Raw genomic sequence first — 26,666 nt, 5'->3', positions numbered from 1 at the left:
TAGGAGATTAGCACAATTAAATGCAAAAGCTATAAATGTACTTTACTGCTCATTAGATGTAAATGAATTTAATAGAATATCTACTTGCACTACTGCCAAAGAAATTTGGGACAGACTTGAGGTCACACATGAAGGGACCAATCAAGTTAAGGAGTCTAAGATAAACATATTAGTACACAAGTATGAATTGTTTAAAATGGAATCTACTGAGTCCATAACTGATATGTTTACTCGATTTACTGATATTATAAATGGGCTTAAGAGTTTAGGAAAGTCTTACTCTAACTCTGATTTGGTGCGAAAAATTCTCAGGTCTCTACCAAGGAATTGGGAGGCCAAGGTAACCGCTATTCAAGAAGCAAAGGACCTCAACACACTGCAGTTAGAGGAGCTTCTAGGATCTCTCATGACCCATGAGTTGACAATGAGGCAAAATTCAGAAGATGAGGTCAAGAGAAGAAAGCCCATTGCCCTAAAGACTACCACCCCTAAACAACTAACTGAATCGGAAGATTCAGATGATGATGAAGAAATCGATGAAGAAGGAATGGCTGTGCTTGGGAGAAGATTCAGAAAATTCATGAGAGGTAAGAATAGATTCCATAAAAAGAAACCCTTTCTTAAAGGTAATTCAAGCAAAGAAAAGGGTAAGGACAAAGAAAAGGAAAAAGAGACTTCCATTTGCTATGAGTGTAACAAACCCGGGCATTATAAGATAGATTGCCCAGATTTGAAGTGGATGGCAAGAAAGTTGAAAAAGAAGAATTTCATGGCCGATTGGAGTGACAGTGAGGAATCAAGTTCGGAGGAGGAAGATCATCAAGAGACGGCCCAAATGTGTCATATGGCCAATGACGATGAGGTGTGTCTTGCAGCTGATAAAATGGAAAAACGATGGTATCTAGATAGCGGCTGTTCAAGACACATGACCGGTGACGAAGATCAATTTGTCACCTTGGAATCAAAGAAAGGTGGAGTAGTAACCTATGGAGACAATGGTAAAGGGTATATCATTGGAAAGGGTAAAATTTTCATTGCTCCATCTATTTTTATAGAAAATGTCTTATTAGTTAAGGGTTTGAAACATAACCTTCTTAGCATAAGTCAATTTTGTGATAAAGGATTTAAAGTTACATTTGAAGCATCTGTATGCATAATCACAAATCCTAAAGATAATAGCATTGTACTTGTAGGACAAAGGCAAAGAAATATTTACTTAGTAGATCTTCATGAGTTAGGCAAGAAAAATGGTTTATGCTTAATTACTAATGAAGAAAAGAAAATTGAAACTAGTTGGCTTTGGCATCGAAGATTAGGACATGCTAGTATGGAATTAATATCAAAACTAGTTAAGAAGGAATTAATAAACGATGTGCCAAAATTGATCTTTGAAAAGGACAAAATATGTGGACCATGTTCAATGGGAAAACAAACTAAGTCATCCTTCAAATCGAAAAATGTAGTATCAACAACTAGACCATTTGAACTCATACATATGGATTTATTTGGACCTACTAGAACTACAAGTCTAGGAGGGAAAAAGTATGGACTAGTCATTGTTGATGATTTTTCAAGGTATATATGGGTTACATTTTTGGCACATAAGAATGAAGCATTTTCAGAATTTTTGAAACTATATAATAATATCATAAATGAAAAGAAACTCACCTTAGTAGCAATTCGAAGTGATCATGGTACGGAATTTGAAAATCAACACTTTGAAGAATTTTGCACTAAAAATGGAATATCACATCAATTTTCAGCACCTAGAACGCCTCAACAAAATGGGGTTGTTGAAAGGAAAAATAGGACATTGGCAGAAATGGCACGCACAATGTTGTGTGAGTCAAATCTTCCAAAGTACTTTTGGGCTGAAGCTATAAACACTTCTTGCCATATTCTAAATCGAGTTTTAATACGACCTATAACCAAGAAAACTCCTTATGAACTCTGGAAGAATAAGAAACCAACTGCTAAATATTTTAAAGTGTTTGGATGTAGATGTTTCATCTTAAATAATGGCAAGGAGGATCTAAGTAAATTTGATGCCAAGTCAGATGAAGGTATCTTTTTAGGATACTCCACATCTAGCAGGGCATACAGAGTATTCAATAAAAGAACCTTAGTAGTAGAAGAGTCGGTCAATATTATATTTGATGAGTCTGATAGTGAGTCTGCTAGGAAAGAAAATATTGTTGATGATGATACAGGAATTATCGACTTTGAAAAGTTGAATATTGATGACGTGCCAAATCAAGATAAGGGAGATGATTGCGTGCCACCACAACCCCAAAATTTGCCAAAGGAATGGAGGTATGCATATGGACACTCTAAAGACTTAATCATTGGTGATCCATCACAAGGGGTAAGAACTCGATCATCTCTTAGAAATTTAAATGATTATCTTGCTTTTGTTTCACAATTAGAACCTAAGACTTATGAAGAAGCTGAAAAAGATACTAATTGGATAAATGCCATGCAAGAAGAATTAAATCAATTCAAAAGAAGTAATGTATGGATATTAACTGAAAGACCAAAGCATAATTCAGTAATTGGAACAAAATGGGTATTTAGAAATAAATTAGATGAAAATGGATTAGTTATAAGAAATAAGGCTAGACTTGTAGCTAAGGGATACAATCAAGAAGAAGGAATAGATTTTGATGAGACATTTGCTCCTGTAGCCAGATTAGAGGCTATTAGATTGCTTCTAGCATTTGCATGTTTCATGGATTTTAAATTATATCAAATGGATGTGAAGAGTGCATTCTTAAATGGTATTATTGAGGAGGAAGTATATGTAGAACAACCTCCAGGATTTGAAAATCATGAATTGCCAAATCATGTGTTTAAATTACATAAGGCATTATATGGATTAAAGCAAGCACCTAGGGCTTGGTATGATCGTTTAAGTAAATTTCTGCTTGATAATGACTTTAGTAGAGAAAATGTAGATAAAACTCTATTTCTCAAGAGAAAGGACAAAAATCTATTAGTAGTACAAATATATGTAGATGACATAATCTTTGGTGCCACTAATGATACTCTGTGCAAAGAATTTGCTGATTTAATGCATGGAGAATTTGAAATGAGTCTAATGGGAGAACTAAGCTTCTTTCTAGGTTTACAAATCAAACAAACTAAAGAAGGCATTTTTATTCATCAAACTAAGTATACAAAGGAAATACTAAAGAAGTTTGGGAATGAAAATCATGAGGGAATTGGCACTCCAATGAATCCTACTAGTAAGCTAGACAGATGAAAAAGGAAAGAGTGTTGATATTAAGCTCTATAGAGGACTAATTGGATCCTTGCTCTATCTTACTGCTAGTAGACCCGACATTGTATTTAGTGTAGGGATATGTGCTAGATACCAATCGGATCCTAAGGAGTCACATTTAAGTGCTGTTAAGAGAATCCTTAGATATTTAAGAGGAACTACCAATATAGGATTATGGTACTCGAGAGACTCCTGTCTAGATTTGCTTGCATATTCAGATGCTGATTTTGCCGGATGCAAATTAGATAGAAAGAGCACAAGTGGCATATGTCAATTCTTAGGAAATAACTTAGTATCATGGTTTAGTAAAAAGTAGAATTCAGTGGCACTGTCCACAGCTGAAGCTGAATACATAGCTGCTGGTAGTTGTTGTGCTCAAGTATTATGGCTCAAGCAACAACTAGAGGACTATGGAGTTAAACTAGATAATATTCCTATTAAGTGTGATAATACTAGTGCTATCAATCTTACTAAAAATCTAGTTCAGCACTCCAAAGCCAAACACATAGAAATAAGGTACCATTTTATTAGGGATCATGTGCAAAATGGAAATGTATGTATTGAGCATATATGCACGGAAAAATAATTAGCCGACATATTTACGAAACCATTGAGTGAAGATAGATTCTGCATGCTAAGGAGGGAATTAGGCATATGTGATCCTTTTTATTGAAGAAATATAAAAGAGAGCTAGAAGTCTCATGATACATTCCTCTAATTTCAAAAATCCCATGAAACATGAGTCAAATTTGTTATCCATAGATTCCTTACTCATGTATCATTGTCCCATAAAGAGTTTATAAGGACTGGAAGCAAGAAAAACTTTTTAGAAGCAAAAAGGAAGAGAAAAGAAAAAGTCTGCACTTGGGTCGACCCAACCCAGAATAGGGTCGACCCAACGTTGAGTCGACCCAAGAAAAATCTTGAGTCGACCCAACGTCGGGACCCCACTGTTAAAAGGGGACCCGAGAGCATTTCTAGGGCACTGTTTGCCCTTTGTCTTCTTCCGAAAAACCTTTTTCCCACTCTCAAATCTTCTCCAATCATCTCCAAACAGTAGATTTCCTTGAGATCTTAGAGAAATAGGACCCAAAAGAGCCGTAGCCAAGAGATCCGGAAGAGTGACACGGATCCAACGGGAGGAAAGGCAACCTACCGAGCCATCTCCCGTGTCTCCACGACGTGAGGCACGTGCGGAGGGCCCTCCTCCTCCTTCCCCCTCAGTGATACTTGCAAGATTTGCGGGGAGGCCGGTTACAACGGGGAGAAGGATCCATTCCGAGTTCTTCAATCAAGAAGGGTTTCGGATTTGGGAATGGATCCAAAGGCAAGGTTGGGAGTATCTTTGCTCCCTAGATGTGGTTATCTATCCCGGATTGGTACAAGAGTTCTATGCCTTCCTCAAAACTGGTATGGGAGGGCTTGTTTCGGAAGTTCGAGGGGTTCGAATTCGAGTTTCCGAGGAGAGCTTGAGTGAGCTACTTCATCTACCCTGCATAGGAGCCACTCCGGAAAAGCCAGAAAACAAAATGAGAGCTCTACAGTTGATCATGGAAAATGAGAACTTCGACTTTTCCACGAAGGTAATAGCTAGTTCTCTTTCCGCTGAAATGAGATTACTGCTCAATATGATCAATAGGATTTTATTTCCAAAGACCGGGAGATTCGATCTCATCACAGAGCGAGATCTAGCTGTGATGGAGTGTATGATTCGGGGGATTCCCCTAAATCTTCCGGCTATGATACTGAGACAGATGAGGAAAGTAATGTGCAGCAACAGGGTATCACTACCTTATGGTATGATACTCACCTTGATTTTCCGTCAGCACGGTTTACCTCTCGAGGAGGAGGCATCCAAGAGTCTGCATCATACTGATACATACACTGCACGGACACTTATACGCATGGGATATGAGAAAGTGAACGGGCAGTGGATTCACACTGGAGTAGGCATTCGGGGTGAGGCGCCAGAGGGAGATGCACCAGAGGATGAGGATGAGGAGCATATGGATCATCCTACTGCACCCTCAGAGGTTGGACAATCGTCATCCGTTCCTCCGACAGATACGGATGAGTTCTGGAGCAGGATGACTGAGCTCATGTCAGCTCAGGCGAGGACTATCACTGACGGGCTGACGAGCCGATTGGACGCCCGGTTGGATGTCATGTCTGCTGAGATCAGTGATCTGAGGCAGCAGATAGGAGCACTCCGGAGAGAGAGAGACCCATGGACCATCTGTGCCACAGGCTGCTGAGTCAGAGATTTCGGCACAGAGTCATCCAGCTCGTCGTGCTCCACGCCAGACACAGTCTCACCAGGCTCGACCTCCCCTCGCCACGTACACTAGGAGGATGAGGACTAGATCCCAGCCGTTAGAGTCTCCCTAGGCTGATCTTAGCATCTATGTTTAGAGCCTAGGCTAGATATCTAGTTCTCATATGTATCTTGCTTTTATCATGTATCTTTAAATCTTGATTAAGGAACATTGTATCTGTTCTTTTTTGTTTTTGGACATGAATGTATTAAAATGTTCCTATTTTGATCAATGAAGTTTGAAGTTTGTTATATATTGCATCTTTCCCATGTATCCTTTTGATGATAACAAAAAGGGAGAGAAGAAAAGAAAGAGTATTTAATTTGAGAAGTAAAGAAAGAGTATTAATTTTAGGAGAAGTAAAGATCTTAGGGGAGAAGTAAAGATATTGTTTAGAGTAAGTAAAGAAAGAATAAGAAGAGCAAAAGTAAAAAAAGTTAAAGAAAGGATTATGTAAAGAAAGAGAAATAAGAACTTATGCAAGAAAAGAGAAATAACTGGACAAACAAATTGAAAATCATATAAGATAGCTTATACATCTAAGGGGGAGCAATTTGTAACAATGAAAATCATCAAATCAAAAATTTCTATCAAATTTCATAATTTGGCACATATAATTTCAGAATTTGGCACGCACCTCTCGCACCCCGATACATAACCTGAAACTCATAGTTTATCTCAAATTTTTGAAGTTTCATCGCTAATGAATTATAAATGAAAGGGGGAGCAATTCAAAAAGTCAAATTGGCAACATTTGAATGATATAGGGGGAGATTTCACTCTTATATATGAAAAGCTGAAATTCAGCAATTTAAACCCTTTTATAAACTATTTTTAAAGATAGGTATCAATAGGCTTATACTCTTTATTTTGTAATCATCAAAAAGGGAGAGATTGAGGATGATAGTGTTATTTTGATGATTAACAAGCAATTATCTAGAGTATATTATAAGTTAAATTGATACTTCATTTATAAGTTCATTACTCTCAGTATATTTGTATGAATTGATAATAGATACATGGCTTTGTTCATTTGAATGAATCTAACCTTGAGATGCAGCAAAGTGTAGATTGAGTCGACCCAAAGGATGATTGGGTCGACCCCGGCACATCAAGAAGTCATTTGGCACACTTCTGCAAAATTGGCACAGATGAACAGTGAGTTGGGTCGACCCAAGGTAAGCATGAGTCGACCCAAACTTCAAGAACCTCAAAACATGAAAGAAATATGTTCTCTGGATTTACTGAGAGGGTCGACCCAAACAGTGGTTGAGTCGACCCAAGCTTGAGTCGACCCAAATCCTGAGAGGGTCGACCCAAAGGCAAGACAGAAAGACAGATAGAAAATGGTTCTCTGAAATTACTGAGAGGGTCGACCCAAGAAGAAGTTGAGTCGACCCAAGTGAACTTTGAGTTGACCCAAAGAATGGTTGGGTCGACCCATGGGAAGGAAGGCTGAAATTTCAAGTTTCTATGTTTTCTGAGAGGGTCGACCCAAGGAATGTTTGAGTCGACCCAAGTGAATGTTGGGTCGACCCAAGGACAGGTTGAGCCGACCCAAACACGGGCTGAACAGTAACGGCTAGTTCTGCAGATGTACTTTTTGTCCTTCCCAAGGTCAGTAACGGCTAGTTTTTGAATTCTAACCATTGGGGCTTGACCAAAGAATGTGGGAAGCTATTTAAAGGGGCACTATTCATCAGATAGAATAACTTTTGAAAGGAATATCAAAGAGTACACAAGAAAACAAAAGTGCCCTAATCTTCTTTATCAAGAGCTTCATTCAAGAATCAAAGAAAGGGATTGAGCAGATTCAAAGAGTCGTCAAGAGCTCCATCCTCCCTTGAAGAGTGAAGCAACCTTGACAAAGAAGAGCAAAGCCACTTCAAAGCGATAAATACTTTCTAACTCTTCTTTGTAGTTAATATTGTTTCATATGCTCATTTAGGAGTTTGAATCTTTCCTTTTGTTTGTCGAACAATTTGTAAAGGTTCGTTGGTGAACCCGTAAAACCAACAAAGGTTTTTGGTGAACCCGGAAAACCAAAGTGTAAAGGTTCGTTGGTGAACCCGTAAAACCAACAAAAGTTTTTGGTGAACCCGGAAAACCAAAGTGTAAAGGTTCGTTGGTGAACCCGTAAAACCAACAAAGGTTTTTGGTGAACCCGGAAAACCAAAGTGTATAGGTTCGTTGGTGAGCCCGTAAAACCAACAAAGGTTTTTGGATTGTGAGCCCGGAAAACAATCCAACTGTAATCCGCGAGATTATAGTGAATTCCCAAGGGGTCGCTTGGGGAGTGGACGTGGGTGCTAAGGAGAGCACTGAACCACTATATATTGTTGTGTTTACATTTATTCTTGCATTACCTTCTATCTTTGTTCTAGTTTAACTCATTCTAATAATCTAAGAAAGCAACCACCGTACTTAATTAAGAAAGCTTTTAAAGCACCAAAATTTAGAAGAAACCAATTCACCCCCCCCCCCTCCTGGATTGTCACTTTGGGCAACAAAAGAGAAATAAGGGCACCTTCTCCGGACCCTGATAGCCAATCAATTTCATAAACTACTCCACACTCCATAGCAACCCAGGCAGATTTAGCAGGAGTGTACCAGTTAATAGCACAACTGCTTGAGCAACAGCAGTAGATGCAGTTAGCTGCCCAACCTGTACAGCCAATAGAATCCTATTACGAGAGGTTCCGTAGGCTGAATCCACCAATGTTTAATGGTAGGTCCGATCCCATGATAGCTGAGGCCTGGATCCGGGAACTGGAGAAGATGTATGAGTTACTTCAATTTTCCGAGGAGGTAAAAGTCAAACTAGCTATCTCCATGCTAAGGGGGAGTGCTGACTCTTGGTGGACTGCTATGGAGACAGCATATGAGGTCAACGGGGTGGCCTGGGGGGATTTTAAGAGGGTATTTTATGCTAAGTACTTTTCGGACTCAGTTAGGCAAATGAAGCAGAATGAGTTTTTATCGCTGACTCAGTCCGAGCATATGACTGTTTTGGATTTCGTCAATAGGTTCGATGAGGTGGGTCGATTCTGCCCCCAGTTCATGGAGGATGATATGAGTAGAGCCAACCGGTTCGAACAAGGGCTTAGACATGAGATCAGATCCCGGACATCTTCACAGTTAATTACCAGCTATATGGATATTTTGGACAGAGCCTTGAGAGTAGAGGCTGAATTGAAAAGATCTGATAGAGAAAGGGCTGACCTGATGAGATCCAGATCAGATAGAAGTCAGAGTGGCAGGCCATGGGATTTCAGGGGCACTCCAATTCAAGAGAAGCCCAGGGTCCGCAATTACTCTAGCAGATCCCATAGTGGAATCATCAATATCACCATAGCAGATCCCAGAGCCCGCACTTACTCTAGCAGATCCCATAGTGGGCCCTATATGAGGAGAGCGAGGGCATGTTATAGTTGTGGGCGGACTGAACACCTGGCACGTGATTGCCCATACAAGAGGAGGAATGCGCTCAGACCTCCTGTACCTGGTGACCAGAGGCCAAGAAGTAATGCTCGAGTTTTACACTGACCTACCAAGATGCTAGTGCCAATGACCGGGTGGTAACAGGTATATTACCAGTCAGCTTGATTGATCCCTCTATTTTGTTCGATTTTGGCACTATGCATTCCTTTATTTCAGTTAGTTTATCTAGATAACTACACTGCATACTTGAGGAACTAGAAGAATCACTGTGTATTCCTACACCCCTATAGAAAACAGTAATTGTTGATATTAGTGCAAGAATTGCCCATACAAGAGGAGGAATGCGCTCAGACCTCCTGTACCTGGTGACCAGAGGCCAAGAAGTAATGCTCGAGTTTTACACTGACCTACCAAGATGCTAGTGCCAATGACCGGGTGGTAACAGGTATATTACCAGTCAGCTTGATTGATCCCTCTATTTTGTTCGATTTTGGCACTATGCATTCCTTTATTTCAGTTAGTTTATCTAGATAACTACACTGCATACTTGAGGAACTAGAAGAATCACTGTGTATTCCTACACCCCTATAGAAAACAGTAATTGTTGATATTAGTGCAAGAATTGCATAATTCAAATAGGGGTAGGAGAGTTAGTGACAAATCTTATATAACTTGACATGCAAGATTTTGACATCATTTTGGGAATAGCTTGGAGGTCTCAGTACTACACTCATATTGACTGCTACAGTAAAAGAGTGATATTCTAGATACCTGAAGAACCAGGGTTCTTCTTTCAAAGCGATGCACCCGTGTAATGTAATTTATCATAACATTAATTTCTGCCCTGAAAGCTAGGAAGGCATTAGAAAAGGAGTATAAGACTTATTTAGTCTGTGTAATGGATACTTGAAAGGAGACCAAATTAGAGGATATTCCAGTAATGAATGAACACCCTGATGTTTTTCCAGAAGATCTTCCTAGTTTGCCACCAGAGAGAGAGATTGAATTTGCAATTGATTTGATTCCCAATACCATACCAATCTTCAAAAACCCCCTATAGAATGGCTCCAACTGAAATAAAAGAATTAAAGAAAAAGTTGCAAGAATCGCTTGATGAAGGCTTCATTCAACTTAGTGTGTCATCTTAGGGAACTCTAGTATTGTTTGTAAAGAAGGAAGATGGAAGTTTGAGGTTATGTATTGGTTATCAAGGATTGGACAAGGTAACAATACAGAACAAATATCTTCGGCCCTGTATTGATGAATCTTGTAAGGTGTATACTGATCATAAGAGTTTAAAATACCTTCTTACTTAGAAGCTACTCAATATGAGACAGGAAAGATGATTGGAATTGATAAAAATCATGCCTTGTCTATACACTACTCTCCGGAAAAAGCTAATGTTGAGGTAGATACACCGAGTTGAAAAACTTCTGGTAGTATTGCTGCTCTACTCATATCCGAGAAAAGCTAATGTTGTGGTAGATGCACTGATCAGAAAAGGTGTTAGTGATACAAGAAAGGTTGAGGACAGTGTTTAGTAGGCAGAAGAGCTATGCAGATGTCAGAAGAAGAGATGTGCAGTTTGGCACGAGAAATCATGTGTTCCTAAAGATCTCTCCTATGAAAGGAATAATGAGGTTTGGAAAGAGAGGCAAGCTTAGTCCTAGATACATTGGCCCCTTTGAGATATTAGACAAGGTTGGCACTGTATCTTACAGATTAGCACTGCCTCCAAACCTCAGTCATGTGCATTCAGTATTTTATATATTTATGCTCCGGAAATATGTGCCAAACCCATTCCATGTGCTGTCAGTGCAGGAAGTTACAGTAGAGGGAGACCTTTCTTATGAAGAGCTTCCTGTACCTATCCTTGATACTCAGATCAAGAAGCTAAGAAATAAGGAAATATGTATGGTAAAGGTCCAATGGCACCAGCACAATGTTGAAGAATGCACTTGGGAGTCGGAGCAAAGTATGAAGAGCAAATACCCTCACCTCTTTGAGTAATCAGGTAATTTACTCTTTTAAATTCGAGGACGAATTTTATATAAGGAGGGGAGGATGTAATAACCCCAAAATTTTCTTATAAAAAAGGGATAGAATAGTCCTTTAAAATTGATATAAGGGGTAAAATTGGAAGGAATCAAAAGATAATGACATAATAGTAGATATGTTGAAGTGTTAGGGGCAAAATAGAAATTTAATAATATTAAATAAAAGGTGAATAGTGCTTTGATGTGATTTAAAGGGGGGTTTACTGTGGCTTTTGGAATGAAACCGAGAGAAGAAAGGGAGGGGTTCTCAGGCGACAGAGAGGAAGAAAAAAAGAAGAAGAGGAGAGGAAAGGAAGAAAGGAAGAGGAAGAAGAAGAAGAAAAAGAAAGGGAAAGGAATCTCGGTTGCACTTCCAGCTGAAGGAAAAAATATAGATCTCCTTCCCCTCTACGCAAGGACCTCGATTTCCAAAAAGAAAAAGGTAAATATCCATCCCTATCTAGTCTTTTGATGACATTAGGCTATACAAAGGGTGAATATAGTCTAGAGGGGTCGGATAAGGGTTGTAGAGGCGGTTAAAAGTAGAAGAATCGGATTTTGACAAATTTTTCCGGCACTACGAAAAAACTGTGTCGAAGTCCCAACTTCGGCGAATTATTTAGGGGGTCAAACGACCTCCGATAGCAATGTATGTTACCTCTTTAGAATTCTCTATGAGTGTAGAATGTTAGGTAAAAATTTCATCAAATTTGGAGTCTTGAAAGTGGATCAAACCCGGGATGAAGTAACCGGCTGTCGGTCCAGATTACTGTTCATCCGGGTGGAAAATAGGGGATTTCATGCTATAATAGGGTATGAAGCCTAGATCAAGCTAAAAGGGACCTTGTACTCGTGCAAGGGAGTCCCTAATACACATAAATGATGAGTTAATTAATAGAAAAAGAAAAAGAGAAAGAAAAAAAAAGATTTAGGAAACGGAGGAGTTGAATCAATTAAAGTTCCATATATTATAATTGGCACGTAGATTATAGCCCTTGATACAAAACTAAATGTATTGTAAATGCATGTCACAGTTGGGCAAGAAGCTAGGGAACAAGAGGAAGAAGTCCCCTGCTGCCTACTGTAAAATTCTAGAGGCGTATCGAGGCCGTGCCAGATTGGCAGGTGAGTGGGAGTCATGTACTTTGCACCATGAGCATCCTTAATTCATTTTCATGAATACCGCCAAGTGTGAATTGATTCCACTTATGCATATTGATTGATATTGTGGTAGATTCCTCTATAATCTTGTTTCTCCATACTTAATTATCTTGTGCACGCATTTGAGGGAACATTGAGAGGAATTACAAGGGGCGGAAAAGTAGTCAAATTGGATTTGAATTGTGAAATGATTTCTTTTGTAAATTGATTTCATTTCCTCTATTTCAAAGACTTGTGAGTGGTAGCCTTGATTATACTCTTTTATGAGTAGTTAAATTGGATCTGAATTGTGAAATGATTTCTTTTGTAAATTAATTTCATTTCCTCTATTTCAAAGACTTATGAGTGGTAGCCTTGATTATACTCTTTATGAGTAATTAAATTGAATCTGAATTGTGAAATGACTTCTTTTGTAAATTGATTTCATTTTCTCTATTTCAAAGACTTGTAAGTGGTAGCCTTGATTATACTCCTTTATGAGTAATTAAATTAGATCTGAATTGTGAAATGACTTCTTTTGTAAACTGATTTCATTTCCTCTATTTCAAAGATTTGTAGAGCCCATTTCAGTGGTATATTGAGTTGTATTGCACACCTTTGACCCCTCACTCCCAACCCTGATGTTAGTTTATGATTGGGTCGGAGTTGAGTGAGTGGTAGTCTTAATTATGCTCCTTTTAGTAGAGTATTGGGAGGGTGCATTATGGCATTCATGCATGGCTTGGCAGTATCTGCAGGACACCTATAGTCGATGGGGTTGAACATCGGCCTTTGTGCACATAGTAGCCTTCTGGGTGGGCGGAGCCCAGTCCCTTCCTAGGGGGGACACGGCCCTAGGCGTAGGATTGGCCAGTCCTACGACTTATATTCTGCTTGCCGCCGGGCATAGTAAGACCCCGCGAGGTGCAGTATGGCTTTCCGCGGATGTAGAATTCCCGCGAGGTGCCGTTTAGTATATAGATGTGAGATGGATTTCTGTTCTGGATACTGGCTTGCATTTATATTATCAGTATGGTGTCTTATTCTGCATATGCATGTGATACTGGAGAGTTGTTGCTGGTTCGCCTGGGGCGTAAAACCCACCTCTCGATAGCTATCTAGCATTTATATTATTGGTATGGTGTCTTATCCTGCATATGCATTTGACTGTAGAGAGTTGTTGCTGGTTCGCCTGGTGGTGCTTTTGAAAAACTGCTCTCCCAAGTGCAGGAGAATCGCACAAGTAATATAACTCGGGAGTCCGAGGTCGATTCCTCAGGGAACGAAATATGGATTATCAGCGTAATTTTAGATTAATTAATTCAATAAACTTGTGGATTAAGATGATGTTTTGCAAATAGAAAATAAATCAGTAAATAGAGAATCGAAGTTTGGATAGATTAAGATGGTGTAGGGATCCAGAATCTCCTTTGATAATATCAAATTCATGCGATAAATTCTATGATTCTTTTGTTTTCTTTGAGAATTATAAGCAGATAAAATTTAATTATGGAGTATATTCTTGATAACATGAATTCTCTTTCTAAGTATTCAACGTGCCTTATAATGTCAACGATGAATCAAATAATCGGGAAAGACACGTATCAATAAGCATAAATCATAAAAGAATTTTCAACATATAAGAATCATGACATAATCAAAAGATAAATCATTTAAAGCAAAGGATTAGAATTTACATCATGAACTTGATACACCAAATGATCTTCCTTCACCCATCACCAAGGACTTTAGCTCATCATCTTCCTATCTCTTTCTCACTCTTTTTTTTTCTTTTTCTTAATAACAGAAACAGGGCATCCCCTGTTTCTCTCTACACTTTTTTTTTTTTCTTTCCACTGCAGCCGCCCGGCTCCACTCCTTTCTTCTTCAAATCGGAGCCTTCTTCTTCCCCGAAATGAGAGCCCTCTCCCCAGCCGACAAGGATCTCTTCATATAGATCGCCCCAGAGCCCATGGTCAGGCTAGGATTCCCCTGATCGCGCGTGGAGAGGAGGTTGCGGGCGGATTAGGCGCTGATAGGTTTCACGGGATGCTGGGGTCTTGGGCTCGGGCGGACGCTGTGGAGGAGATTGCGGGCGGATCCGGCGCCAAGAACGGACGCCGATGATCGTGCGAGGGAGATGAGGTCTGGGAGGTTGAAATGGATGAGAGCTGCGGCGGGATCTTCGGACGCTGGGATCCTGGGACGCTGCTCACGGACGGCTGTAGGCGGGATGCTTGGAAGAGGTGGATGAACGAGCGTTGGGCTCGGGAAGGAGGCGGACGCCGGGATTGTGCACGAGAGCTGGTCACGGGCTGCTGGGAGGCGCTGATCTCGGCTGGAATGTAGTGAAGACGGGGTGGCTGATACGGGATGATGCGGTGGACGGGATGCTGGGGAGTTTCACGGACGCTGGGACCATTCACGGGATTTGGGATGTGAGGAATCAGTGGAGGAGGCGGCAGATGCATGGGAGGTGATGACGGGATGATCACGGGACTTGGGACTCCTTGCTTGTTCCATTGCGGAAGGATGGGATGGATGCGGGCTCCATCGAAATGAGATGCACAGGTTATTAGAAATCGGTTGCGGTGAATTGGACGGCTGAACTCAGCCTTCTTCTAGTGTGTAACTGGGATTGATCCATACAGCTAGCTAGTCACCTGCGGTGATGCATCTTTTTAGACTCAATGCGCATTTAAACTCTGATCTGTGCCAAATAAAAATATGAAATTAATGCAGCACTTTTGTCATTATTTGTTAGCAATAATATTAATTTAAGTAGTATGTAGATCGCACTTTTGTGCTCTCATCACACCCCCCAACTAGCTTATTGCTAGTCCCTTGCAATTCTGAGTAAACAATAACATGAGAGTACAAAAAGTGTTGGTCAATCCTTTGACTTTTTATTAAAGCTAAAGACATAAAAACTAAGATATGTACCCACTTTCGTAGTGCATCACGATTGTACTTGGCACGTGCAACAAGCCGTTAAACCCCTAGGTTACCCTAGTGGACGAGTGTTGTCTCGTGAGGGTTTTCAGGGATGTTACCCACAAACATCATGAATGATATGACATGAAATAAATCCTAAGCTAATACACATGTGATATATATTTTTCTTAAGCTTGGCAACTATCAAAGCAAGGGGAATAATAAAGTGTAGTGTGCATAAACAGAATGACTTTCATAGAGCACTAATACCTCCACCACAACATGGTACCGCTTGAATTTTAGGTGCACTACTCAAGTTCGCAAGTGTTTACTACAGTTTATTAGAACCTGATCTATCAAATTTTCAGAATATCACATGTTGTCTACATTCGTCAAGAATGGTTCGTATGTAAAGAAAGAGCTATCAATCCCAACTAAATATCCAAAGTACACAAAGGTCCAATACAATGGAGTCAAACCAGCCATTACCACATGTCACTGGGTTCAGCCCAACCAACCCTATTCATGTTTTTTTTTTTTTTTAAAGACATATGGTGATTACAATAGTCCAACCCCCTTAGGCTCTAGCAAGGTCCATGTAGCGAGTTTTTGGCCAATGACTCTTGATCCAGTTGGCTCAAGGCATTAGGTGAAAACACCCCTCGGGCTTAATTACTCGAACCAAACTACGCCACGAGGTTAGACTTGTCATCTCCTCATTTATTTATTTATTTTATTTTTTTTTTCAAAATAGAGAAGATAAACTGAACCATATAATGTGACTGCAACGTGACTATAGGTCAACCAAGATCGGAACATAAGGCACTTAGATGATCTAGCCGGGGTATTCAACCTCTATCTTTATGTGAAAACCAAATCAAGAACCTTATAGTACGGACAAGGATACTCGTACTTCTTTTACAGATATGGCTTAATAAAAATGCATTAAATAAATGTGAACTCCTGAGGCCTTCCTATAATCATTAAATACATGTGCGGGGATCTAATAATAGGTCTCTAATTAGTCATAGTACGCATGTATTCCTTGCCTTAATAGTTGCACAAACTCAATATGAAAATACATGTGCATTTGCTTAGAAAAGAATGCAAAAACTTTTTTTTTTTTTTTTTTGCAAAATACTTCCCTTCCCCCAACTTAAATGTTGCATTGTCCTCAATGTAATAGATACAAGAAAACTATAATGAAAGACAGTAGAGAAAATAATATTGGAGAGAAGAGGAATACCTTGAGCTGTTGATATCCAGAAAATAAAACCTACAAAACTAGAAAAATAATCCTAACTAATATACACATACCTTTGCCTTCATGTTCAGTCATAAGAAGGCTCCCCCAAGGAAAAGGAATCCTCTTCATCTGAAAAATTCTCAAGAAAAGGTTTTAACCTGTGTCCATTTACCTTAAAAATTTTACCATCCCGTGGATTCTCAATCTCAACCGCCCCATGTGGAAAAACAGTTTTTATAATGTAAGGACCTGTCCATCTCGATCGCAACTTACCAGGAAACAGATGTAAGCGGAAATCATATAAAAGAACTTTTTGCAAAGGTTCAAAAGATTTTTTTTAAATTGATTTATCATGTAAGATTTTCATTCGTTCTTTGCAAATTTTAGCATTGTCATAAGCATCTCTGCGAATCTCATTAAGCACGTTTAATTGCAATTTTCTAGCTAGACCGGCATCTTGTAAATCAAAATTTAATTTTCTAATTGCCCAATACGATTTATGTTCTATTTCTACGGGCAAATGACACGCTTTTCCGTAGACTAGCCGGTAGGAAGACATGCCAAGATTGGTTTTGTATGCAGTACGATAAGCCCATAATGCATCTGATAGTTTCAAGTACCAATCTTTCCGTGATGGGTTCACCGTTTTCTCTAAAATACGCTTGATCTCCCTATTGGCTAATTCTACTTGGCCACTAGTTTGCGGGTGATATGGGGTAGAAACTTTGTGGGTGACACCAAACTTTTTTAATAATGTCTCAAAAGGCTTATTACAAAAGTGTTTTCCACCATCACTAATTATGACCTTAGGCATCCCAAATCGTGAAAAAGTATTTTCTTTTAAAAACTTCAGGACGGGTTTGTGATCATTGGTCTTACAAGCAACAGCTTCTACCCATTTGGACACATATTCGACACCGACTAAAATGTACTCATATCCAAAAGATGGTGGAAATGGGCCCATAAAATCGATGCCCCAACAATCGAAAATTTCGATAATAGTAATGGGTTGAAGAGGCATCATTTGCCTACGAGTTAGACTTCCAATACGTTGACATGGATCACATGTCCTGCAGAACTCGTGGGCATCTTTGAACATAGTAGGCCAATAGAAACCACATTGCAAGACCTTTGCAACAGTTTTCTTAGAGGCAAAGTGTCCACCGCAAGCATCAGTGTGGCAGAAAGAAAGTACGCTTTGTATATCATGATCCGGTATGCATCGTCTAAAGATTTGATCATTGCAATATTTAAATAAATAGGGTTCGTCATAGTAATAATTTTTTACTTCGCGCAAGAAAATTTTTCTATCTGTCGACCCCCAATGTTCCGGCATCCGGCTTGTAACAAGAAAATTTACAATATCTGCATACCATGGTATACTAGAAAGTGCAAACAACTGCTCTTCAGGGAATGAGTCCTTGATGGAAAATTGTGGCACTGAATCATGAAAAACTAATCGTGATAAATGGTCAGCAACCACATTCTCTACTCCTTTTTTATCTTTGATAGTGATGTCAAATTCTTGGAGTAGAAGTATCCATCGTATTAAGCGTGGTTTGGCCTCTTTCTTATCCAACAAATATTTTAGTGCCGCATGGTCCGTGAAGATAATAATAGGAGCACCAAGGATATAAGAGCGAAATTTATCTAAGGCAAATACTACTGCAAGCAATTCCTTCTCGGTGGTAGTGTAATTCATTTGAGCATCGTTTAAGGTTTTGCTTGCATAGTAAATGACATATGGCTTATTATCCTTGCATTGTCCTAAGACAGCTCCTATTGCATAGTCGCTAGCGTCGCACATAATCTCAAAAGGTAATGACCAATCGGGTGGTCGAACGATGGGTGCAGTGCTAAGCATAGACTTTAACTTCTCGAATGCATCTTGGCAAGTTTCAGTCCAATTGAACGGTGTATCAAGGGATAGGAGATTACATAATGGTCGAGATATGATACTAAAGTCCTTGATGAATCTCCTATAAAATCCGGCGTGACCCAAAAATGATCTAACATCTCTAACCGTCTTGGGTGCAGGTAGCTTAGCAATTAAATCAGTCTTAGCTCTATCTACTTCCATGCCCTTCGATGAAACAATATGTCCTAAGACAATTCCCTTTGGCACCATGAAGTGGCATTTCTCCCAATTCAGTATCAAATTCTTTTCCATACATCGAGCTAAGACAGCTTGTAAATGTGACAGGCAATCATCAAATGTGTCGCCAAAAACGGAGAAGTCGTCCATGAACACTTCCAAAAATTTCTCGTTCATGTCTTCAAAGATGCTGAGCATGCATCTTTGGAATGTTGCAGGTGCATTACACAACCCGAATGGCATTCGTCGGAAAGCAAATGTGCCAAAAGGACAAGTGAAGGTAGTCTTCTCTTGATCTTCTGGTGAAATTTCAATTTGATAATATCCCGAATAGCCATCGAGAAAACAATAGAAATCATGCCCTGCAACTCTCTCCAACACTTGGTCTAGGAAGGGTAGAGGAAAGTGATCCTTTCGTGTGACCAAATTCAGCTTTCGGTAGTCAACACACATGCGCCAACTCGTCGGGACACGAGTTGGAACTAGTTCACCTTGTTCATTTTCTACTACCGTCAAACCCGATTTCTTAGGAACGACTTGAGTAGGGCTTACCCACTTGCTGTCGGAAATTAGGTAAATAATACCCACGTCAAGTAACTTGAGGACTTCTGCCTTAACCACATCTCCCATTGTAGGATTTAACCTTCGTTGTATTTGCCTTGTGGTTTTGGCATTGTCCTCCAAATATATCCGGTGCGTGCAAATTAAGGGGCTAATTCCCTTCAAATCGGCAATAGACCACCCTAAGGCTCCTTTATGATTCTTTAAAACATCAATTAATTTTTTTTCTTGGGTATGATCAAGTCCAGACGAGATGATTGCAGGAAAAGTATCTTCGAGTCCAAGAAAAGCATACTTAAGTTCCTTTGGTAAGGGTTTCAATTCAAGCTTGGGTGCTTGCTCATGGGATGGTTCTATTTTCACCTCTCGAGGCGACAATCTCTCAAATTCTTCTTCTTTTGGTCTCCACCCATTGACCATCTTGATATCTAGATTATCCACAATAGGTGTGACTAACAAATTATTACCATTGGTTCCATTAGGACACCAATCAATTAAGCTATCATTGAATGGGTCGTTAATTGCTTTAGCTAACAAATAATCTTCTGCGATGGTTTCAACCCAATCAACCTCCTTACTCTCTTCGGGATCATTGGGTTGTTTGCACACATTAAAAATGTTCAATTCTAAGGTCATGTTACTAAAAGAAAGCTTCATGACGCCATTCCTACAATTTATCAATGCATTAGAAGTTGCAAGGAATGGACGTCCTAAAATGACCGGAATCTGAGACTGTGAGTTCGAAGCCGGATGTGTGTCCAATACAATAAAATCGACAGGAAAGTAGAACTTATCTACTTAGACTAATACATCCTCGATAATCCCCCTTAGAATTTTAACTGACCTATCAGCTAATTGCAAAGTGACGGAGGTTGGCTTCAACTCACCTAAACCAAGTTGCTCATATACAGAATATGGCAACAAATTCACACTCGCCCCTAAATCTAACAATGCTCGCTCTATCCTAAAGTTGCCTATGATGCATGAGATGGTTGGGCAACCTGGATCTTTATATTTAGGGAGAATGTTGTGCTGCAAAATAGCACTCACATTTTCAGTTAAAAATGCCTTCTTCTTAACATTTAATCGGCGCTTAACAGTACACAAGTCCTTCAAAAATTTGGCATATGAGGGTACTTGTTTGATTGCATCAAGAAGAGGTATGTTGATCTTTACTTGTTTAAAAAGCTCAAGAATTTCAGAATTAGGTTCGAGCTTTTGCAACGGCTTTAACCGTTGTGGAAAAGGTGGAGGAAAAGGACATTCAACTTTCTCGGTAGAAGTTGGAACCTCAACTTCTTCTTTGTTCCTTTCATCGACTTTGGGAGCATTAGAATTAGAAGTGACTTGCAGTCTCAATTGGACGGTCTGATCAATGACTTTTCCATTATGCAAAGTCATGATGCTCTTTGCATGCTCTGTATGCGAACTAGAAGGAGCCGTATTATTACTACCGTGCACTTGTGGGTTAGGTTGGGGTTGAGCTGGAAGCTTACCCTTCTCTTGGGTACTTAGGACGGTAGTCAACATTGACAATTGGTTCCTTATGTCTTCAAAATTTCGAGTATTTTGAGCATTGATATTAGCTTGACCTTGTAGAAAAGTTTGTATGGATTGCAATGTATCCTCGATATTTGGCTTTTGAGAAGGTGATGGTGCATAAGGAGGATGTGTAGGTGGAGGAGCTGAATGGTGTGACTGTTGAGGATGATCATTTCTCCACCTAAAGTTTGGATGATTCTTCCAACCAGGGTTATAGGTATTCGAGTATGGATCGTTATAAGGCTTTTGGTAGGAGTTCATAGCATTTGCTTGATCGTGCAAGACTTCTTTGAATGCCGGTATGGTGGGACAATCTGTAGTAGTATGACCCGACATATCGCAGATACCACAACACTCATTTCTAAGTTCTATAGTCTTGACAGGCTCAATCTTCCTAAGCTCAATTTCTTCTACTTTCCTAGTGAGGGCTGCCATTTTAGCGTGAAGATCATCCTCAGTTCTGAGGTTGTAAAGGCCTCCCTGTACAGAGCTAGTAGGCTTAGGCAAAGACTTGTTGTTTCTATCCCCGTTATCCCAAAGTTGGGCAGTCTCAGCAAGGGAATCCAAATACTCCCATGCCTCATCAGGTTGTTTTTCTAAGAATCTACCATTGCACATGGTCTCTACAAACTGTTTCAACTGTGGAGATAAACCTTCATAAAAGAAGCTAATGGTTCTCCAAGTTTCGAACTCGTGATGAGGGCATGAGAGAAGAAGGTCTTTAAATCTTTCCCAACATTCATAAAATGTTTCATTATCTTTTTGTTGGAAATTGCTGATATGTCTTTTCAAAAAGTTGGTCCTTTGTGTGGGGAAGAACTTCTTTAAAAATTCTCTCTGCATATCTTGCCAATTTCTTATTGATCTAGGTCGCAAAAAGTTTAGCCATGTTTTGGCCTTATCCTTTAGAGAGAAAGGAAACAATGTCAACTTGAGGACATCCTCGGTGACATTTGGCACTCTAAATGTAATGCTCAATTCTTCAAAATCCTTTAAATGAAGATACGGACTCTCGGATTCTAACCCGTGAAACTTGGGAAGCAATTGGATTACCCCGGGTTTGATGTCAAAATGTCCTACATTATCAGGAAATATTATGCATGAAGGCTGACTAGTCCTAGCCGGTTGTAGGTATTGTCTTAGAGTCATAACATGGGGTTCTCGTTCTCGATTGTGGTGACTCCCCGCATCTTCATTTAAATCAGCCATCTCACAAGGTGTGAGATATTGCGAAAGAATTTCAGAGGTATGTCCAAAGGGATGATCTAAAGTTGTACGACTTAATCGACCAGTGTCATCCCTATTCCACTCTAGCATGCAAAATATTTCCCCCTCTTTTTTTTTCTTTTTTTTTTTTTTTTAAAAAAAATAAATATAAGTACCAACTAAAGATACCCTAAAACGACATCCTAAAACAAAAATCCTATTCATAATCAAACATGCAACAAAACATTACACCTCAATTTCTAATGTTTTTCTTAAATTTCTAGACAGCTCCTAACTGGTTTGAAGAGGGCACCTAAGCCTCCAATCCGGTCTAATGAACCGAGTTGACCAGGTAAGCTCCCAGGTAAGTGGAGGGGTCACGATGCGTTCGCAAAGGTCCCACTTAAAACCCACTTGCCTCGAACAGATGAACTGTCTCCCTTATAGGGACAAAGCTTGCCTAGACATCAACTAAGCCACAGAGCGAAATTGGTGCAACTTTCGGTGGTCTTCGTCCTATTGAGCTCGAATGTCCTTAGGGGCCAACGTCTAGTTGATTTTAGTTAAGCTTGGGACATTTATGCACTGGGGTATTTTTTTGGGCTAAGGACGAGTGATGAAATCCCGACCTTATCTTTTTAAATGGGTTCAGCCCTTAGAATATTTTATGTTGATGCCTTATACTATATGCAACAATCAAGAGATTTTTTTTTTAAATATTTTATGGCATGACATTAAATTTCATTGAATAGGTGATCAAGCAAATTATTTATTTATTTTTTTTTAAATTTTATGAGTTATAGTTTGAAATTTGAATTCTAAAATTTGAAATTTGAAATTTTAGGTTTTCCCTCTTTTTTTTATTTTTTAATAATCACCCTTGATCTGTTCTTAAGGTTTCTTTTCTTCAATTTTTAATTAGCAACAAGGGTTAATGAGATATAATAACAATATAATTCTGATTCTAAAAAATAAATGCAAAAAATTCAAAACAGAAATCAGCAAGACTTTATATTCAACAATGTGTCGTGCACTAGCTGACCAAATTTGAGTCAAATCAGACGGCTAATTTCTATGATATCAGAGTTTGATGCAAACTGTGCAGGGAATTAAAAATAGTAGTAAAGATGCATTTTTTTTTTCAAAAGAAAAATACTAACTACTAAGGTAAAAAAATTAAATCTAAAATTATGCTAATAACTCAGCCGTTCCCCGGCAACGGCGCCAAAAACTTGGTGCAAAAATAAAACTGCTCTCCCAAGTGCAGGAGAATCGCACAAGTAATATAACTCGGGAGTCCGAGGTCGATTCCTCAGGGAACGAAATATGGATTATCAGCGTAATTTTAGATTAATTAATTCAATAAACATGTGGATTAAGATGATGTTTTGCAAATAGAAAATAAATCAGTAAATAGAGAATCGAAGTTTGGATAGATTAAGATGGTGTAGGGATCCAGAATCTCCTTTGATAATATCAAATTCATGCGATAAATTCTATGATTCTTTTGTTTTCTTTGAGAATTATAAGCAGATAAAATTTAATTATGGAGTATGTTCTTGATAACATGAATTCTCTTTCTAAGTATTCAACGTGCCTTATAATGTCAACGATGAATCAAATAATTGGGGAAGACACGTATCAATAAGCATAAATCATAAAAGAATTTTCAACATATAAGAATCATGACATAATCAAAAGATAAATCATTTAAAGCAAAGGATTAGAATTTACATCATGAACTTGATACACCAAATGATCTTTCTTCACCCATCACCAAGGACTTTAGCTCATCATCTTCCTATCTCTTTCTCACTCTTTTTTTTTTCTTTTTCTTAATAACAGAAACAGGGCATCCCCTGTTTCTCTCTACACTTTTTTTTTTTCTTTCCACTGCAGCCGCCCGGCTCCACTCCTTTCTTCTTCAAATCGGAGCCTTCTTCTTCCCTGAAATGAGAGCCCCCCTCCCCAGCCGAGAAGGATCTCTTCATATAGATCGCCCCAGAGCCCATGGTCAGGCTAGGATTCCCCTGATCGCGCGTGGAGAGGAGGTTGCGGGCAGATCAGGCGCTGATAGGTTTCACGGGATGCTGGGGTCTTGGGCTCGGGCGGACGCTGTGGAGGAGATTGCGGGCGGATCCGGCGCCAAGAACGGACGCCGATGATCGTGCGAGGGAGATGAGGTCTGGGAGGTTGAAATGGATGAGAGCTGCGGCGGGATCTTCGGACGCTGGGATCCTGGGATGCTGCTCACGGACGGCTGTAGGCGGGATGCTTGGAAGAGGTGGATGAACGAGCATTGGGCTCGGGAAGGAGGCGGATGCCGGGATTGTGCACGAGAGCTGGTCACGGGCTGTTGGGAGGCGCTGATCTCGGCTGGAATGTAGTGAAGACGGGGTGGCTGATACGGGATGATGCGGTGGACGGGATGCTGGGGAGTTTCACGGACGCTGGGACCATTCACGGGATTTGGGATATGAGGAATCAGTGGAGGAGGCGGCAGACGCGTGGGAGGTGATGACGGGATGATCACGGGACTTGGGACTCCTTGCTTGTTCCATTGCGGAAGGATGGGATGGATGCGGGCTCCATCGAAATGAGATGCACAGGTTATTAGAAATCGGTTGCGGTGAATTGGACGGCTGAACTCAGCCTTCTTCTAGTGTGTAACTGGGATTGATCCATACAGCTGGCTAGTCACCTGCGGTGATGCATCTTTTTAGACCCAATGCGCATTTAAACTCTGATCTGTGCCAAATAAAAATATGAAATTAATGCAGCACTTTTGTCATTATTTGTTAGCAATAATATTAATTTAAGTAGTATGTAGATCGCACTTTTGTGCTCTCATCACCTGGGGCGTAAAACCCACCTCCGAATAGCTGTCTTGTTGATGATTCAGCATATTGACACCTGATTTGTATATTCCAGCATTATGATCTGTTGAACATATTCATGAGTAGTATATATGTTTACTCGATTATTCCATATATGCTTCAGATGAGTTGATTGTGATTGTGGTGATATTGATGATTTACTCCATATTCTTTATGTTGAGTTCATGTTCATCTTGTTATTGATCTTGAGATTTCACCTCGAGCCATGATTATATCTTGTCTCATGTGCATAGTACTCTCTACTCCACTCACTGAGTATTTATATACTCACTCCCCAGTTTGGTATTTTTGATTGCAAGGCAGGTATTGTATAGAGAAGAGCAGGGTTAGAGATTGCCTGTTAGCTGTGCCGCTCCATAGTATAGTATAGTATAATGTAGATAGAGGTTTATACCTTTTGGTGTATTATAAACCTTCTATTGTATATAGTGCATAGTTACAGTCATAGATCCTGTTGTGGATATGAGTTTGACCATGGATGGATTGGGAAGCAGGTATATATATATATATGTGTGTGCAGATCAGTTGTGTGCCTGTGATAATGTATTGCTATATATTGTCCAGATTTATTATGTGACAGATTATGTGATGCTGCTCTGACAGGTAGTGTGTTGTATGTATTGAGATAATCCTGACAGGTCACTATAGAAAAAGTGATCATTTTGTGCATGTATCATGCCAAATTTTTCAAGATCTATTGATGATTGATAGGTAGTAGGATTCTACGTGGTGGCTGGTGGCCTTATGCCTACCCGCACCCTAGGACCGTTGCGGCGGCCCGCCGGGAACGGGGTGGGGGTCGTGACACTGATATGGGTGGGTAAATTGAAAATTGGGGCAAAATCCCCCAAACCTGCATGTTAGTAATTTATTGAATTTTTTTTTAATTAGAAGATATTAAATGTTGGGTTGCCTCCCAAGAGCGCTAAGTTTTATGTCTTCAGCCAGACAATTCCAATTCACTCATAATAGACAGGGTTGGTCAGAAGTGTCTCCTCGACTTCTGGACTCGGATACTCAAGATATGGTTTTAAACGATGTCCATTGACTTGAAAGGACCTACCATCCTTGGTATTGCATATTACTACTGCACCATACGGGTGCACTTTCTCTACTGTGTATGGGCCAGTCCAGCGAGATTTAAGTTTTCCAGGGAATAGATGTAATCAAAAATCATATAGAAGGACTTTTTGTTCTTGGTGAAATTCCTTACGAATGATCATTTAATCATGCATGATCTTCATGCGATCTTTGTACTTCTTAGCACACTCGTAAGCATCGTTTCTAATTTCTTCAAGCTCATCGAGTTGAAGCTTCCTATGTTCTCCCGCTTTGTCAAGATCGAAATTTAAATTTTTAATCACCCAATAGGCCTTGTGCTCTAACTCGACAGGTAAATGGCAGGCCTTGCCATAGACAGTTCTATATGGAGACATTCCAATTGGTGTTTTGTAAGCCGTTTGATAGACAGTGTTTTTATCTGTATGAACAGTTTTTTCAAGGATGGTCTTGATCTCCCGATTGGAAATTTCGACTTATCCACTTGTTTGTGGATGATATCGTGTACTGACCTTATGATTAATGTTGTACTTTCTCATAAGGGCTTTAAAAATTTTATTACAAAAATGTTTCCCCCCATCACTAATGATAGCACGAGAGGTGCCAAAACGAGCGAAGATAGATTCTTTAAGGAACTTGATCACCACTTTGTGATCATTGGTCTTACACGCGATAGCCTCAATCCATTTTGATACATAGTCAACTGCCACAAGAATGTACTGATGCCCAAACGACATAGAAAAAGGACCCATAAAATCAATACCCCAAACATCGAAGATTTCTATAATTAAGATAGGGTTCAGGGGCATCTCATTCTTTCTCGAAAGTTTTCTTAATCGTTGATATCGATCACAAGATTTACAATAGTCATGCGCATCTCGAAAAAGTGTGGGCCAATAAAATCCGCACTGCAA

At 39.6% G+C, this 26,666-nt stretch overlaps 1 protein-coding gene and 1 non-coding gene across 2 annotated transcripts; both read left to right on the top strand.

Annotated features, from left to right (window-relative positions):
• The first annotated feature begins 8,241 nt into the window (after window positions 1-8,241).
• On the top strand, window positions 8,242-9,141 carry LOC149752828 (uncharacterized). Its single transcript, XM_089925471.1, has one exon. The coding sequence runs from the start codon at window positions 8,242-8,244 to the stop codon at window positions 9,139-9,141; it is 900 nt and encodes a 299-aa protein (XP_089781597.1).
• A 12,137-nt stretch (window positions 9,142-21,278) lies between these two features.
• LOC120107654 (small nucleolar RNA R71) lies at window positions 21,279-21,387 on the top strand. The gene has a single exon (XR_005509352.3). It is a non-coding gene; the product is annotated as a small nucleolar RNA R71 (small nucleolar RNA).
• The last annotated feature ends 5,279 nt before the right edge of the window (window positions 21,388-26,666 follow it).

The sequence above is a fragment of the Phoenix dactylifera genome, chromosome 9 (assembly GCF_051530095.1).
Source record: "Phoenix dactylifera cultivar Ajwa chromosome 9, Ajwa_hap1_PhDact_Kaust_v1.1, whole genome shotgun sequence".
Taxonomy (NCBI): Eukaryota; Viridiplantae; Streptophyta; class Magnoliopsida; order Arecales; family Arecaceae; genus Phoenix; species Phoenix dactylifera.
The sequence above is the reverse complement of the archived record's forward strand: the minus strand, read 5'-3'. Positions and strand labels throughout refer to the sequence as shown.

Bases quoted from the DNA above. Each gene is read 5' to 3' on its own strand.
- LOC149752828 (XM_089925471.1), top strand. From the start codon at position 8,242: ATGCAGTTAGCTGCCCAACCTGTACAGCCAATAGAATCCTATTACGAG.